This window comes from Chlorocebus sabaeus, chromosome 9 (assembly GCF_047675955.1).
Source record: "Chlorocebus sabaeus isolate Y175 chromosome 9, mChlSab1.0.hap1, whole genome shotgun sequence".
NCBI lineage: Eukaryota > Metazoa > Chordata > Mammalia > Primates > Cercopithecidae > Chlorocebus > Chlorocebus sabaeus.
This window is the reverse complement of record NC_132912.1, coordinates 94,779,978-94,798,313: the sequence shown is the minus strand read 5'-3', so window position 1 is coordinate 94,798,313 and position 18,336 is coordinate 94,779,978. Positions and strand designations below refer to the sequence as shown.

General features: G+C 41.3%; 1 protein-coding gene across 8 annotated transcripts in view; it reads left to right on the top strand.

The window, feature by feature from the left end:
* The window catches only part of CPEB3 (cytoplasmic polyadenylation element binding protein 3), a 246,909-nt gene extending 237,345 nt beyond the window's left edge, over window positions 1-9,564 (top strand). For all 8 annotated transcript variants that reach the window (XM_007963551.3, XM_007963553.3, XM_007963550.3 and 5 more), the window contains one exon: window positions 3,639-9,564. In XM_007963551.3, coding sequence (XP_007961742.1) covers window positions 3,639-3,866 — 228 coding nt within the window. In that variant the 3' untranslated portion in view covers window positions 3,867-9,564. The remainder of the gene's footprint in view (window positions 1-3,638) is intronic.
* Window positions 9,565-18,336: the final 8,772 nt, after the last annotated feature.

Sequence of the window (18,336 nt, the reverse complement as noted above, 5' to 3'; positions counted from 1 at the left end):
TGTGTAGATAGTTACTAACTTCCTGTTCTTGTGGGGCATGGGTCAGGTGGAGGTTGATCGGCGGAGACTTCTGTTCTTCCATCTTGCTCTGCCTCTCTTTTGTTGATTTCAATCCAGAAATACTGTTTGCCTGTTGCTGTTTGAGATGTCGTAGTAGCTAACTCGCGTGTCTGTGTTTGTGGATCATCATGGTGTGTGTCTTGTCGTTAGGCAAACCTCTGCTCTTCAGACACCCTCAGGAGCAGCTCTGCAGGGACAGCACCGCTCATCCCTCTGGAAGACTGCCCTCTGGAAGCTTTCAGGAAAGGCCCCTGAGAGCACAGTAGCAATCCAAAAGCCACATTCTGTTTTTTATTTTTACTATTATTACATATATATTTTTGAGACAGGGTCTCACTGTGTCACCTAGGCTGGAGTACAATGACACGATCTTGGCTCACTGCAGCCTCTAGCTCTTGGGCTCAAGGGATCCTCCCGCCTCAGCCTCCCAAGTAGCTGGGACTACAGGTGTATCCCACTATGCAGGGCTAATTTTGTTGTTGTTGTGGCCCAGGCTAGTCTCAAATTCCTGGGCTCAAGGGATCCTCCTGCCTCAGCCTTCCAAGGTGTTGGAATTACAGGCATCAGCCATTGCACCCAGCCTATTTTATTTCACCATATTAAGAGTCATATCTATTGGCATTTAATGTTCAGCTCTTTACAAACTTGATTTTTCTAACTTTCCAGGCAAAATGAAAATGATTGGAAATTGCAAACCTAAAAGAGGTGTTTGGAACGTGTTTTAGATATGATAACGGACCACCAGATTTTCAAGGGGGCTGACAGAAAAAGTGAAAACTCTCTACTGCATTGTATTACTTGGCATTCCTTAGGAATAATGTTCATAATGTCTCCTATCTAAGAGGGGGAGGGGAACTAGTATATTTTAGCAAGATTTTTGTCAAAAAACATCAACATTCAAGATATTTTGGCACCAAAAAGGAGAAGTGCCTGGTTTCTGGAAAAATAACTTGAGGTATATGTTATTCCCTAAGAAAGCTGGTAAATAAGGCATCACTGTGTGCCTCTGGCCTCAAGGCAGTCATGCAAGCCTTCATGACACATCTTCTGAAGTGCTGTGTAGACTAGATCCCCCAAACCCTTCCGCCAGTAAGGAGCACTGTCACCAAGCTTAGTTGGAAGCCCAAATAGACAGAAGGTGCTGTTTTATTAATACTGCATTTTCAAATATCACCACAAATGTATTACATGACCTTACGTATGTTTGTTCAGCATTTTACAGCTTGCAGTAGCCATCATTCCACTTGGTCCTAATGTCCCTGTGTAATGGAAATCTTTTCTCATCAACCGATGGAGCATAATTAAGTCTTTTTCATGGCTGCATGATATTCCATCGGAATGGATAACGCATATTTTACTCAAGTGTTTCCCTGTAGCTAGACATTTACTTTGTTTCTGATTTTTTGCCATTGTGGACAAGTCTCGCAGTAGATATACTTTACATATGTCCTCACTTCTGGTGGTTATATTTCCAAGCATTGGGATTGCATCTGGAACAATAGCCAACACTGGGATTCTTGGGTTGAAGGGTATACATATTTTTAATTTGAATAATTTGCTAGTTTGCTTTTCAAAAATGTTGTAGCAGACCAGGTGCGGTGGCTCACGCCTGTAATCCCAGCACTTTGGGAGGCCAAGGCAGGGGATCACCTGAGGTCAGGAATTTGAGACCAGCCTGGCCAACATGGTGAAACCCCATCTCTACTAAAAATATAAAAATTATATTTGGGTGTGGTGGTGGGCACCTGTAATCCCAGCTACTTGGGAGGCTGAGGCAGGAGAATCACTTGAACCTGGGAGGTGGAGGTTGCAGGAGGTGGAGGTTGCAGTGAGCTGAGATTGTTCCATTGCACTCCAACCTGGGCAACAACAGTGAGACTCCATCTCAAAAAAAAAAAAAAAAAGTTGTAGCAATTCGTATTTCTATCAGCAAATGATGAGAAATAGTTATCACTCTTTTAAATGTTTGCCAGTCTGATGAGAATAATGGCATCAATTCTTTTCCTGACTACAAGTAAATATGAACATCTTTTTTTTTTTCTTTTTTTCTTTAAGAGCCCGGGAAACAGTATGCTGCTCAGGCTAGGCTTGAACTCCTGGGCTCAAGTGATCCTCTCACCTCCTGAGTAGCTGGGATTACAGGTGCATGCCACCACAACCAGCTAATATAAACATTTTTATGTGAATTGTCTGTGAATTCTTATGTGAATTATTCTCTATGCATTTCCTCATTGAGTTGTGTATCTCCAAAGAAGATACACAAATGGACAACAAGCACATGAAAAAAATGCTAAACATTGTCCATCATTAGAGAAATGCAAATCAAAACCACAATAAGATAGTATTTCAACCGGGCATGGTGGCTCACGCCCATAATCCCAGCACTTTGGAAGGCTGAGGCAGGCGGATCACCCGAGATCAGGAGTTTGAGACCAGCCTGGCTAACATGGTGAAACCCCATTTCTACTAAAAATACAAAAAATTAGCCGAGTGTGGTAGTGCACTCCTGTAATACCAGCTACTCAGGAGGCTGAGGCAGGAGAATGGCTTGAACCCGGGAGGTGGAGGTTGCATTGAGCCGAGATCACACCACTGCACTCCAGCCTGGCAACAGAGCGACAATCCATCTCAAAAATAATAATAATAATTAAAAATAAAGTTAATGATGTTTCTTTTCTAAAGTTCTAGGAAAGGAAAGTGGGTGAGAACGTGGTAACTTTTTTCTTCTTTTGGTTTTCAGTCATACAGCTTTGCTTCATTTAGATTTAAAAATGTTCCCTAAAGGGGCTGTGATGAAAAGTTGTCTTCTATTGAAGTTTCCAGTGTTGGGGGGAGATTAAGGTAACAGAGAAAGTTCCAAAACTAAAAAAAACCCCAATTATTATAGTAGCTTCTTAACACCTCAGCTGTGAGTCCCTTTTCCTGTCCAGTCCATGGTATGCAGTATTGGGGTGTTAGTCTTAGGGAGCTGCATCACTACGACACTGAGGTGCACAACCTCACAGCAGTGTACCCTTCAGCTCCTCCCATATTCAGTGTGCCTCTTGCCCTCAGGCCTGGCTCCAGCCACAGCATCTCCCAAGGATGTGCCTGCCTCCTCTTGCTTATGGCCTTTGTCCTGGCTGCTTCCTCTCGCTGCAGTGTTCTTTGTCCTGCACTGTCAGACAAAGCTTTCAGGATTCAGCTTTCAGGATTCAGCTCACGTGCTTTGACATGCACAGCCCCTCTTAATCCTCCCCAGCACCCTTTGATGTAAACACTGTTATACCCATTTACAGATTACACAAATGTGTGCGTGTTAGATGTGTTTATGTGTGTGAAAACATACCCATTTTACAGATATAGTAATAGAGCAAACAGAGGCACAGAGATTTAAGAATTTGTCTCGTATCACACAAGAAGTAAATCAAGGAGCTTATTCCAAAGCCTATGCTGTCGATTACCATCCAGTATCAGCAGAGTTGAAAGCAGCATCTGATTGAGACGCACCATGAAGCTATACTATAAACTCTCAAAAGCAAGACATGTGAGGAAGCTTTGCTAAACCATTTTTCTCTGTCTTTCCTCTTTGGGTCCAGGTTGAAGTAAAGCCATATGTGCTGGATGATCAGATGTGTGATGAGTGCCAGGGCACACGCTGTGGTGGGAAGTTTGCCCCGTTCTTCTGTGCCAACGTCACCTGTCTGCAGTATTACTGTGAATACTGCTGGGCGAGCATACATTCCCGAGCCGGGCGGGAGTTCCACAAACCGCTGGTGAAGGAGGGAGGCGACCGCCCTCGTCACGTCCCGTTCCGCTGGAGCTGAGCCACGGCCGACCCAGCCACAGTACTGGAGTAGATAACAAGGAGGGGAGAGAGAGGGCACTGCCTCAGGGCTTACAGTGTTCTGGAAATCTGTGCATTCATTCTTGATTTTTAAAGAAGAATTGGGTCTTTTTATTATTATTAATTATTATTATTATTATTATTTACAGTCATATTACTGAACTCAGTGTCCAGTATAATGCAGAATTGCAGAGTGTAGAATGGTACTGATTTGCACTTTGATTCACACCTTTGTCTGCTTGGTACCTTAATTTTTTATACCTGATTTGTCACTCGTGACAGTATGTAGGCTGCCATTCTCATTAGCGGCCGTCAGGCTACTGTCTGTGATTCTTTTGTTTGTTGCTGTGGTGGTGTTGTTCTGATTGTTTTGAACTGGAGCATGCACTTATTTTCAGAAACTTAGAGAGTTGCCCCTAGAACAAGACTTACCAAAGGTAATACTCGTGAGTAGGTGGCAGATGTAGCAAAAACTTCACAACAATTCAGCAATCATTAGTTCGGGTCACTTAGAGTAAGGATAACCCTTCATGAAAATAAGCCTTTAGTTGCTCTCTATTTTGACTTGTAAGGATACCTCATAAGCTGGATCTTTTATTTTTCCTTCATGTTTGATTTTTGTTTTGCCGAGGATTTTGGTTAGATCTTTTAGTATTATGTAAATTTATGCTGCAATAGCTTTTGCTGCTATTAAAATGGTATTATTAATACCATAATACTCTATTCAGGCTAAGATATCAATTAAAAACAAAAACCCAACAACACACTTTTGAGATTTTAGGGATAGAGTCAGCTGCCGAAAGGAGATCAGAATAGACTTCAGAAAGCTTCAGTGGAAGGTCACTATTTCTGACTGCATGTTTACTTAATCAGGTTGCTGCATGCAATAAATTTTATATCCAATGTCTAGTATAAAACGTTCCCACAATGCACAAATTAAGAATCTATATAAGCTATAAAATACTCATTTTTTAAAAAAAGTTTTTTTCATTCAAAGAATTGGTAATTGACCAGAGGAAGGCATGCCTCAGTAAATGGAATGCTCTGAATGAGAAGAGCCCATAACAGAATGACCTATATTACAACCGATATAAAACCTAGGTGTAGGATATTCTTCAAGCAAATTTGTGGATGGTAGATGAAGTACTTTGCGGTGCTCTGTTATATATTGTGCAATTTATTTTATATAGTAAAGTGATTATGTCTAACTGTGATCAAACTTAACTGTTTAAAGCCTCTGTCAGACATTAACGAACTTGACAGTTCATAACTGGTATATTATAAACTAACACATGAGCTCTTAGTTACAATCTCTTAGTGCTTGCACCATTTTACATAGCTTCAGACCTTGTCCAGAAAACCAAAGAGCTCATCTTAGCTTACAAACACTAAGAATATATACAGGATATAGAGATAAGTTGTCAGATTGACAAACTAGGCACATTTTTAAGAAAGTTGTGTAATGGTGATGCTAAAGAAATGTCTGTACAAAATAAGATGGCCTGGGCAGAGTTGGTTGTCTGGGTGAGAAACTAACTACTTAATTCCCTGGATTTATCCTGTTAAGCTTGAGTAGAATGAAGGCCTGCTGGCACTAGCGTGGTCTAGAATGGAGGCCTGCTGGCACTAGCGTGGTCTAGAATGGAGGCCTGCTGGCACTAGCGTGGTCTAGAATGAAGGCCTGCTGGCACTAGCGTGGTCTAGAATGGAGGCCTGCTGGCACTAGCGTGGTCTAGAATGGAGGCCTGCTGGCCCTAGTGTGGTCTAGAATGGAGGCCTGCTAGCACTAGCGTGGACATTTTTCTAGCATTCACCCTTGGGCTGCAGATAGTAATATATAAACACACACAATGATTGCAAGACTATAAATCTTTTTTTAATCTTCTTCCTATGTTTTGGAATTCTGGGGACAATCTGACTGGATATGACACTGCAGAATAGATTTAAGTCGCTGTGTTTTCTGTGCTGTGATGTCCTTGTACTGTCTTAAGTTAGTGTTGCTTTTGTTTCGTTCTCCCATGTTTGGTTGCAATTACTGACTCTCAAGCTATAGTTTGTTTTCAAAAAGGAAAAACAAAATAGTTTTTTACTGGATTAAAAATGCTTATTTTAGAATCCTCCCCTTTTTGAGGCTTTTTGGTAATAATTGCTTTTTTCCAGCCCCGGTGTGGTTTTGTTTGTTTTTTTCTATGTTTGTGGGTTTTTTTTTTCATCTGTACAAGAAATTTTGTTATGCACTACTACTTTTTGTATTCTAGACAGTTTTCAAAAGTTGGCAATTTTTTTTTGTTTTTAAGGAAAAAGGCATGCTTTCTGACTGACATGATCTTTTGCAATACCTCAATTTTGAAATATAGGAAAGAAAATGATATTTTCTAAGTAAGTTTATTCAGAAAAATATATATTAATTTAATTCTGCAAGAAAATGATTTAACAGATGGGTAACTTTATTTTTTTCATGCTTATTTGTGTTTTTTGAAAATGAAGAAGTTAGAGCTTTATAACTATAATATTAAAGATCATATCTAACCTACAGAAATCTACCTAATTATGTGAAAGAAGCAAAACTTTTTGAAGAAGCACCCCTCTTTCATGTATTAAAATAACACTGAGATTTTTTAAAAAGCTGGAAGATTGTACAGCATAAAGCTAAAGTGAAGACAAAAAACATTGTCCTGAAGAATAGGTTACAAAAAATAAACTCCATTTGGTGCTGAACGTTGTGAATAGATGGTGGAAACTACTTTCCCTTAATTTGTATATTTCTAATCAAGCGTTGATTGTGCGCGACTGACCAGGATTGTGAAAGAGTTCTTCTGTTTGTATTTTTTTAAAGAGAACTTTTTTAGTTTATTAAATTATAACATGTTCCCTTTTGTTTTGTAAATAAATGTGCCCCCAAGTTGTTAATGTTATATTAAAAGAGAGGGTCCTTCAAAAAAATTATTTTTTAAAACACAGAGGTGTTCTGACCTGCAACTTGACTGGGAAGCCCCTGGGTAACACAGGTCCTGCTGTGGCCTTTCCTTGGTGTGACACTTGAACTAGTCGATTTTTTGAAGGCTATAACTTAACCTCGACTATTTGTTGTTATGTGCAATACTGTTTGTACTGTTTGTATAAAAAATAGAAAAAAAGAAAAGAAAAAAGGCATAAATCTTTATTGCAGATTTATTTTCATTGCAAACTTTAGACATTGTGATTCACTGAAATCATTTTTCTACTGTCAAATATGTACCTTTTCTTCATGCTGGTATTTTTTCAATAGTAATGTAGCCTTTGTACTGAGACAAATTTTCATTGTTATTTTTAGAAAGATTTTTTGCTAAGAAAAAAATTAAACATATTTACATATTTTTCATTTTATTTCGTATTTTCTTTAAGGAGTGCTTTCTCAATCATTAATAGAGTTGTTTCTGGGAGGGACTTTCATATCTGGTCAATGTCATAATATTATTTTGTATTTTTATTGGAATAAATTAATTTTATGATGCTAATTCTTTAAAAGTTTATTTTTTTCATTTTCAGTTATTTTTGAAGCTAAAACCTTTGTAATATTGTTACTAAAGTGTCTAGTTTTTTGAAATGCAAAGCTTTATGTATTAACTTGCTGATGTGGTTTACAATAGTGTGACAACGATGAAAATGGTTGGTTATGTAAAGTGATTGGAAATGTAACGGATAATTGGGTAATAAAATGACAGAATGAGCAGAACATGTGAGATTTTGAGAAGCCTTTTCCTTTATCACAGTGGATTAGTGTAAGACTAGGGATGTCACAGTGCAGTTCTCTAGGGATGTCACGGTGGATTTATACAACACCAGGTGCAGCCAAACCTGTGGCCCTGAGAATGAAGTCACCCCAACCGGAATACCACCGGGTTTCAAATCTGGCTAAGTCAACAGAATGTTTCATTGCTTTTTCCCCTCTAACTCTTCATTATGTCGTGTGTGTGTGTGTGTGTGTGTGTGAGAGAGAGAGAGAGAGAGAAAGAGAGAGAACCTGCCACCAACTGCTGTCCTTGTGTGAGACAGTGCCTTTCTCCCAGGCCGAATCTTTTATGTGCACTGACAGTGGTGATGTCTGAGTCATACAGGAAGTTGCTAAGAGGACACCGCCTTCATGGTATACTGCAGACCTCACCTGCAGGGTCTCACTCGTGCTGCCTCCCTGTAAGGCTCAGTTGGTGGCACTGAAGCAGCACACTCGGCTGTCAACACTGTCTGTGGACCCTGACTATGTGTCGGGTTGCATCTTCCTCCACACCCACGCCTGCTTCCTGTTCTGGTGCCCCTTGTTTGCCTTTCATTGTGGCAACTGCGTGCATGATCTGTCTGCCTTTCTGCTGCTGCTTTTCCAACACCCTCCTCGCCTGGAAGCTGTGCAGTTAAGGCACAGTCATTAATGTGTCATTGCAATAGCACCTACAGTCAAAGCAAAAACTACAACTGCAAAACTGGTGTTGCGTAAACAGAACAGCCAATGACTTGCTCCAGATAGATGATATGTTTCTACTAGTGGTTGATGGCCTCTTTCAGCTCCATCGCTGTGGGGGTGAGGTTCATCAATAACTCAGAGAAACTTGTGTCCAGAGTTGGTCTTGGGTATGCTCTATGTATTCAGTTTTGTAAATAATATATAGATTAGATCAAGTTGTGATGTAAAATTTTAACTCAAATTGGGTACTACTGGTTGGAATTTTACATTAACTACAAATAAATGATTAGGAACAGAAGAAAAGAAATCGGAAAATTCTTGCTTAGTGGTATAAAGATTATGCTTAGATTTCTGCCTATATCTTGTGTTTTATAGCTTGTTAGTGAGGCATGGGCTAATGCAGAATGTACTGCATTTATGCAATTAGCGAATAACTGCTAGTTTTCATTTTATCTATTATATTAGCAACAAAATGGCATTTAACTGGGTAAAGCTCCTACCTAAATATTTGAGTATTGTGACATCTCTACTTGCAAGGTTTGAGTGAAAGATTAGTCACAGATTAGTGAAAAAAATGTATCTTTTTGTTAAAAATGGCTTATTTGAATGGATTGTTGCTTTTCACTAGCTTGTATGGTATGTCAGCTAACATTTCTTTGTTTTTTTTTCTTTTATAATAACTAAACTTCTCTATCTCAGCTGCAATAGTGTTCCATCTCACCACAGAGTGTTTTATAATTAATGCTGTTGACTTTATACCCCAAAATGGGTCAAGAAGTGGCTATATGATTCGGGGATGTTTAAATTTGTATGATGACAAAGTTAATTGCAACAAGTAGAAAACTTGGGTGCTAATACAGGATAACTTATGCTCTTTTTCTTACCTGGATATAGTTCTGTTGGGGTATAAAGTATTAGGTATTTGTATTTTTGCTGTCAAAATAATGGACTTAACTTTTAGAGTGTTCACAGCTAAGATCTCTGTATTTGTTTTTCAACTAACAACTAATTTTAAATGTATTGTATCTTTTATTACTTGTTCTCTTAGATTGTTTTTTGCTAGTAACCCTTACTCAGCTTCTGCCTTTGGGGCTTGGACTAATATTGCTTGTATGGAACTACAGTACTGTGACTAAACATGGAGCTCAATGCAGCTACTGCTTATAACTGCTTAAACTTTGTAGTTTGGACTTCATTTTTTTCTGTAATAACAACTTATTAAATCTAGTTGTATGAAGTACTGACACTTGTCATCCTTTGCATTTGCTGAGGAATAGCTTGGAGTATATGGTTCACATCTGGGAACACTGGTGCATTCCAGTTTGCTTGATTAGATTTTTTTTTTTTTTTTGGACAAATCCCCTTAAAGCAGACTAAGTACAGCAAAATTCACCCTTTCTCTGACACAAATAACACTCGTTTATGAAAAACACGCAAGTATATTTGCAACAAAGTATTTGTTGACACATGTGAACACGTGTTTTTAGAAGTGCAGTTGGGTTTTTATGCCAGACTTGCCACATGAAGCCAATTCTCAAAATCGCAACCAAACCTGTCAGTGGAAAGGTAGGTGCGCCACTTCGCTTTATCTTTCACACCTGGCTCTCCGATTTTTCAGAAAATGAGTCTTTTAAAAATCCTTATCGATTTTGGATGTGCTAGAAGCCATCTCCTAGGCACTGACTAATCCATGTAGAAAACGGATCACAAGTGGCTGCACCAGCGAATCTCCTTCAGGGCCTTCAGAACAAGCAAGGACCAGCGTCCCCTCAGCCTGGTCCCCGAGACAGATTCACTTGGTTTGGGCTAGGGTCTGGCCACAGGTGTTTAATTTAAACTCTCCAGCGATCACCCCCATGATAGGAAACCGCTGTGTCTGTGTCTCGGGCCCGTGCAGCGCCTTCCTACTGCGGTCGAGGCCAGTCGCGCCCGTGTACTCCTGGAAGAGGACGGGGCCGCTGCAGAGCGACGTGGAGCGGCTGGGGGCGTCGGGTCTTGTCTCAGGCTCCCTCCCAGGCCGCCCCACCCGTATTCTCCCGCCCGCAGCCCTTCGGTCCCCGCTCCGGGTCCCACGTTCTGCCCCTCCCGCACCCGGGGCCCTGGCCTGGGCGGTGGCGCGTTTCCTCCTGGCCGCAGCCCCTGCAGGTAAGCTCACCCGCGCCGCTGGATCGCGCCCCTCCGTGCCACCGGCCTGAAGGGCAGCTCAGGGCCCACCCTGGGGGAGTCGCACCCGGCTCTGCGCGAGGCTCAGCTTTGCACGTTGCTCTGTTCAGCACGAGCTTTCACCTGGCAGCGAGCAGGTGCCCCCCTATTCACCAAGGGGAATCAGGAGGCTCAGCCCTTGTCCGCTGGGATCGGATGGAACGTTTGGAGCTCTCGTGCCCTTTGGTCTCCCTCCCCTGACCCAAATGGGGAGAAAAATGTGTTTGAGTCCCTTTTAAGTCTGCTTTTATTAGAAATAACAACATACATTAAGGCCATAATTGAAATTCTACTTTCAGAGGTTCGGTCTGACTAGGAGCACACATTTGTCCCGATTAAAAAAAAAAAAAAAGGTTACTAGCGGGGAAAATCAGTCGGTAGCCCTGGCGTTCCCTGTGCCTGAGGTCTGCAGCAGCCCCGCTTGCTAATTGCATGGCTGTGCGGGACAGGCCCCGTGAGGCGGCCAGAGGTTATGTCTAAGGTCCTGGCTTTACCAAAAGGAAAACTCATCACCAGCAGCGCGGATGGACAGTAAGCTTTAACACTAAGGCGTGGTGATGTTTCACTAGACCTTTGGCACACGTGTGTGAAGCAATATTCACATAAGCACACCCACGCTGGAGTCATAACTTTTAAATCAAATATATGATATTAAAACTATTTTAACGAGAACTGTTCTACAAAGGGTATTGATTAACGGGGTGAGGAAAGTAATGGGATGAGGAAAGCCCAAATTGGTGGGTCCTACTGCCATTCAAAGGATTGTCAGGAGGAAAAACTCTTTCCTCTATCAGGTTTGATTGACGGTCTACTGATTAACTAAAAATTAACAAAAGAAAAAGTTTATCCATACGCACATGGAAGTGCACAAAAGTGGCTTCCTCCATAATTAGAGATGGGGTTTATATAACCAACAATAAGGGAAAGAGGGGGAGCTCTCTCATAGAAAAGGGCATCTATGGGAAGATCAAGTGGTTTCTTTAGGAAAGACAAATGAGTTTTAGGAGATAGGAAAGTTTCTAGTGATGTTTGTTTATGTAGGTGCCAATGGTCTCCATCCCTTTTCATGCCCACTAAAGCTCCCTGGGAGGGGATTTACGGCAGCTTCACTCTCAGAAGTTTCTGCCTTTAGTCACATAAAGGAAGCTCCGAAAAAGCTCACTTTTGCATCTGTTGAATCTCAAATGTCTTTAGTTTAAAATAATCTTTGGCCGGTGCAGTGGCTCACGCCTGTAATCCCAGCACTTTGGGAGGCCGAGGTGGATGGATCACTTGAGGTTGGGGGTTCGAGATCAGCCTGACCAACATGGCGAAACCCCGTCTCTACTAAGAATACAAAATTAGCCGGGCGTGGTGGTGAGTGCCTGTAATCCCAGCTACTTGGGAGGCTGAGAAAGGAGAATTGCTTGAATCTGGAAGGCAGAGATTGCGGTGAGCCGATATGGTGCCATTGCACTCCAGCCTGGGCAACAAGAGCTTAAACTCCGTCTTAATCATAATCACATCATCATCTTTATATCAAGTCTTGGATTCCAAGTGGGTCTTCACAGGCTGGAGTGTTGCTGGTCACTGAAACGTAACTGAAATTTATCTGTATTCATTCCCATTACGTAGTAGTATGAAGGGAATAAAATTGAGGTTTGGGCATTGTTTGTATTTAGATCAAGAGGACTTTGCTGTAACTGCAAAAGCTCTCATCTCAACATTTAATTCTGGCCCTCAAGGGTCAGCCCAAGTCATGTCATTTTCTTCTTTGTTGTTATTGGTCAAACCTTTGGTTAAGCTGGTTTGGGCTCAGCTGTTAAGTTTGTTTGTTTGTTTGTTTGTTTTGAGATGGAGTCTCACTCTGTTGCCCAGGCTGGAGGCTGGAGTGCAGTGGTATAACCTTGACTCACTGCAACCTCCGCCTCCAGGGTTCAAGCGATTCTCCTGCCTCAGCCTCCTGAGTCACTGGGACTACAGGCGTCCACCACCACACCCAGCTAGTTTTTGTATTTTTAGTAAAGAGACAGGGTTTCACCATGTTGGCCAGGCTGGCCTCAAACTTCTGACCTCAGGTGATTCACCCACCTCCGCTTCCCAAAGTGCTGGGATTACAGGTGTGAGCCACCACACCTGGTCTCAACTGTTAAGCTTAAGGGAAACATCCAACTTGTCACCTTCAGTGCAGGCCTAAACCAAATGACTCCCTTCGTAAGTGGAAGAAAAACTCCCTTGGCACGTCTTAGTCCCTAAGGTGATGAATTGTGCACCTGGTCTCTTTATCAAAGGACAGGGTCATTTTGCTCAATTTCATTACTTATGAAAACCAAAGTGCAGCTGGGCGTGGTAGCTTCCGCCTGTAATCCCAGCACTTTGGGAGGCAGAGGTGGGCAGATCACCTAAGGTCAGGAGTTTGAGACCAGCCTGACCAACATGGTGAAACCCCATTTCTACTAAAAATACAAAAAAATTAGCTGGGTCTTGTGGCACATGCCTGTGATCCCAGCTACTCGGGAGGCTGAGGCACAAGAATCGCTTAAGCCCGGGAAGTGGAGGTTGCAGTGAGCTGAGATCGCACCATTGCACTCCAGCCTGGGCAACAAGAGCAAAACTGTTGTCTCTAAATAAATAAATAAATAAACCAAAGTGCAATTCCAGTACATCCCCCACTAGAATGACTAAAATTTAAAAGACACAAAATGCCACATGGTAGGGAGAATCTAGATAAGTACTGGTAAAAGTGGAAGGTGATATGTTTAGTCCGTTTTCTGCTGCTATAACAGAATACCAGAGACTGGGTAATTTATAAAGAAATTTGTTTCTCACTGTTCTGGGGTGGAAAAATCCAAGAGCATGGCCTTCTTGCTGTGTCATAACATGGCAGAAGAGCAACTGAGCACTCCAGACAGGGAGATGCACCAGGGGCCAGACTTGCTTTATAACAACCCACTATCATGATAACTAAGCCACTCTCTAGAAAACAACACGGATCCCTTTATGAGGGCTCTGCCCTCACCACCTCATCACCTCTTAGCTACCATTTCCCAACACTGTTGCACTGGGGATTAGGTTTCCAACACAGGAACTTCTGCAGGCACACATTCAAACTACGGCATGGTACAGCCGTTTTGGAAAAGGTTTATAAAAACTGAATTTGTCTATATCCTGTGACCCACTTTTTCACTCATTGGCGTATGCCCACCAAAAATATGTGTACGTTCAAAAGACATGTACAAGAATAATCACAGCAGCAGTATTTGTACAGCCCCAAACTGAATGCCACCCAAATGGCCTACAGTATTAGAATGGATACATTATAGCATATCCACATATGGAATCCCACCCAACAGGGAGAATGAAGACCTACAACACGCCACGTTACAGAAAGATCTCACACATTTAATGCTGGTCAAAATAAGCCAGCCCCAAAAGAGTACACGGTGTGCGATTCCATTTATAGAAATATGCAAAGGAGTAACTGCAAGGTGGCTTGAAAGCAGCATCTAAGAGTGCTGGTGAATTTCCTGATTTGGGTGTTGGATATAAAGTGTGTTCACTTTGTGAATATTCATTGAGCTGTACACTATGATCTGTGTACTTGTCTGTAAGTTTCAATGGAGCACTAAAACAAAACAAGAAAACAGGAGCCCTGTGAAAGTTAAAAGCAGATATTGGACAAAATGGAATTTTCTTCCAAGCAACCTCCATATAATTCACTTTTTACACTCTTGAAAACCAGATTTCCTTTCTGGCTTGCCATTGCCACCAGCTGCCCACCCAGGCTGGCCTGTTTTCCCAGTCACCCAGACTTCAATTTCCTTGCCCCCAGTTTTCTTCTCTCCCCGCCTTCAGGTTCCTTTCTGTTCTTCCTTAAGCCTACCAATATCCTAGAGGAGTTTTTGAAAAAAAAAAAAAAAATTTTTAGACAATCTGAGAGAAGGCATGGAGTAGAGAAATAAAGTGAAAAATTTCATCCATTAATCTCTGCAGTTGATTGTTGAGCAGTGAGCATCAAACGTTGAAAGCTAATGACGCTCGCAGTACATATACTGATTTGCCTATACAGCCTTTTTTTTTTTTTTTTTTTTGGAGACAGAGTCTCGCTCTTTTGCCCAGGATGGAGTGCAGTGGTGTGATCTCGGCTCACCGCAACCTCCACTACCTGCCCCCTGCCCGCCCCCCGCCAAGGTTCAAGCCATTCTCCTGCCTCAGCCTCTCGAGTAGCCGGGATTTTAGGTGCCCACCACCATGCTTGGCTAATTTTTTATTTTTAGTAGAGACGGGGTTTCACTATGTTGGTCAGGTTGGTCTTGAACTCCTGACCTCATGTGATCCACCCGCCTCGGCCTCCCAAAGTGCTAGGATTACAGGCGTGAGCTACCGTGCCCAGCCTATACAGCCTTATTTAACATCCAAGATCTATGGGCCCCACTTCTACATTACAGTCTGATTAAACATTAATTTTGAAATAATATTAAACATTAATTTTGAAATAGATTCATATATAGTTGTAAGAAATAAGAGCAATCCCATGTATTCTTTAACCAGTTTCCTTCTAAAACCTCGCAGAATATTAACATGGATCCAGTAAAGATACAGATCATTTTCATCACCACAAGGAACACTGAGGTTTCCCTTTCACAGTCACAACCACTTCCTTCCCATTCCACCCTTCTTTACCCCTGGCAACCACTAATCTGTTCTCCAGTTCTGTAACTTCCTTATTTCAAGAATATTATATAAACAGAAATAGCAATATATAACCTTTTGGGACTTTCATTTTTTGGCATAATTATCTGGAGATTCATCCCATTTGTATGTATCAATAGTTCATCCCTTTTTTATTGTCAAGTGGTAGTCTGTGGTATGGATGTACCAGTTTGTTTAACGATTTACTTGTTGAAGGACATCTGGATTGTTTCTAGTTTTGGGCTATTAAATAAAGCCGCTATAAACTGTCATGTACAGGTGGTTGAGTGAATATCTCTTCATTTTTTTCTGGGATAAATGCCGAGGAGGGCAACTGCAGGGTCATATGGTAGTCTGAAGTTTAAGAAAGTACAAACTCTTTTCTAGAGCAAATGTACCATTTCACATATCCACCAAAATATATGAGTGATGCAGTTCCTCTGAATCCTCATGATTTGATATTGTCGCTACTTTTTATTTTGGTCATTCTGATAGTTGTATAGTAATATCCCAATGTGGTTTTAACTTGTACTTCCCTAATGGCTAATAATGTGGAACATTTTTTCATGTGCATATCTGCCATTTTTTATATCCTCTTCAGTGAAATGTCTCTGTATCTATCTGTCTATTTTCTGACTGGATTGTTTTTATCATGTGGCTTCTTTTTTTTTTTGAGACTGTCACTCAGGTTGGAGTGCAGTGGCATGATCTTGGCTCACTGCAACCTCACCTCCCAGGTTCAAATGATTCTCCCACCCCAGCCTCCCCAGTAGCTGGGATTACAGGTCTGTGCCACAACACCTAGCTATTTTTTTCTATTTTTAATAGAGACAGGATTTCACCGAGTTGGCCAGGCTGGTCAAACTCCTGGCCTCAAGTGACCCATGTGCTTCAGCCTCCCAAAGTGCTGGGATTACAGGTGTGAGCCACCGCGTCCTGCCCATGTGGCTATTCTTTTTCTTTCTTTTTTAATACTTAAGTTCTAGGGTACATGTGCACAATGTGCAGGTTTGTTACATATGTACACATGTGCCATGTTGGTGTGCTGCACCCATTAACTCATCATTTACATTAGGTATATCTCCCAAAGCTATCCCTCCCCCTCCCCCTACCCCACAACAGGCCCCGGTGTGTGATGTTCCCCTTCCTGTGTCCAAGTGGTCTCATTGTTCAATTCCCATCTATGAGGGAGAACATGCAGTGTTTGTTTTTTTGTCCTTGCGATAGTTGGCTGAGAATGATGGTTTCCAGCTTCATCCATGTCCCTACAAAGGACATGAACTCATCCTTTTTTATGGCTGCATAGTATTCCATGGTGTATATGTGCCACATTTTCTTAATCCAGTCTATCATTGATGGACATGTGGGTTTGTTCCAAGTCTTTGCTATTGTGAATAGTGCCGCAATAAACATATCTGTGCATGTGTCTTTATAGCAGCATGATTTATAATCCTTTGGGTATGGGATAGCTGGGTCAAATGGTATTCCTAGTTCTATATCCTTGAGGAATCGCCACACTGTTTTCCACAATGTTTGAACTAGTTTGCAGTCCCACCAACAGTGTAAAGCGTTTCTATTTCTCCACATCCTCTCCAGCACCCATTGTTTCCTGACTTTTTAATGATTGTCATTCTAACTGGTGTGAGATGGTATCTCATTGTGGTTTTGGTTTGCATTTCTCTGATGGCCAGTGATAATGAGCATTTTTTCATGTGTCTGTTGGCTGCATAAATGTCTTCTTTTGAGAAGTGTCTGTTCATATCCTTCACCCACTTTTTGATGGGTTTGTTTTTTTCTTATAAATTTGTTTGAGTTCCATTTGTAGAGTCTGGATATTAGCCCTTTGTCAGATGAGTAGATGGCAAAAATTTTCTCCCATTCTGTAGGTTGCCTGTTCACTCTGATGGTAGTTTCTTTTGCTGTGCAGAAGCTCTTTAGTTTAATTAGATCCCATTTGTCAATTTTGGCTTTTGTTGCCATTGCTTTTGGTGTTTTAGACATGAAGTCCTTGCCTATGCCCATGTCCTGAATGGTATTGCCTAGGTTTTCTTCTAGGGTTTTTTATGGTTTTAGGTCTGACATTTAAGTCTCTAATCCATCTTGAATTAATTTTTGTTTAAGGTGTAAGGAAGGGATCCAGTTTCAGCTTTCTACATATGGTTAGCCAGTTTTCCCAGCATCATCTATTAAATAGGGAATCCTTTCCCCATTTCTTGTTTTTCTCAGATTTGTCAAAGATCAGATAGTTGTAGATGTGTGGTACTATTTCTGAGGGCTCTGTTCTGTTCCATTGGTCTATATCTCTGTTTTGGTACCAGTACCATGCTGTTTTGGTTACTGTAGCCTTGTAGTACAGTTTGAAGTCAGGTAGTGTGATGCCTCCAGCTTTGTTCTTTTGGCTTAGGATTGTCTTGGCAATGCAGGCTCTTTTTTGGTTCCACATGAACTTTAGAGTAGTTTTTTCCAATTCTGTGAGGAAAGTCATGGTTAGCTTGACGGGGATGGCATTTAATCTATAAATTACCTTGGGCACTATGGCCATTTTCACAATATTGATTCTTCCTATCCATAAGCATGGAATGTTCTTCCATTTGTTTGTGTCCTCTTTTATTTCATTGAGCAGTGGTTTGTAGTTCTCCTTGAAGAGGTCCTTCACATCCCTTGTAAGCTGGATTCCTAGATATTTTATTCTCTTTGAAGCAATTGTGAATGGGAGTTCACTCATGATTTGGCTTTCTGTTTGTCTGTTATTAGTGTATAAGAATGCTTGTGATTTTTGCACATTGATTTTGTATCCTGAGACTTTGCTGAAGTTTCTTATCAGCTTAAGGAGATTCTGGGCTGAGATAATGGGGTTTTCTAAATATACAATCATATCATCTGCAAACAGAGACAATTTGACTTCCTCTTTTCCTAATTGAATACCCTTTATTTCTTTTTCCTGCCTGATTGCCCTGGCCAGAACTTCCAACACTATGTTGAATAGGAGTGGTGAGAGAGGGCATCCCTGTCTTGTGCCAGTTTTCAAAGGGTAAGCTTCCAGTTTTTGCCCATTCAGTATGATATTGGCTGTGGGTTTGTCATAAATAGCTCTTATTATTTTGAGATACATCCCATCAATACCTAGTTTATTGAGAGT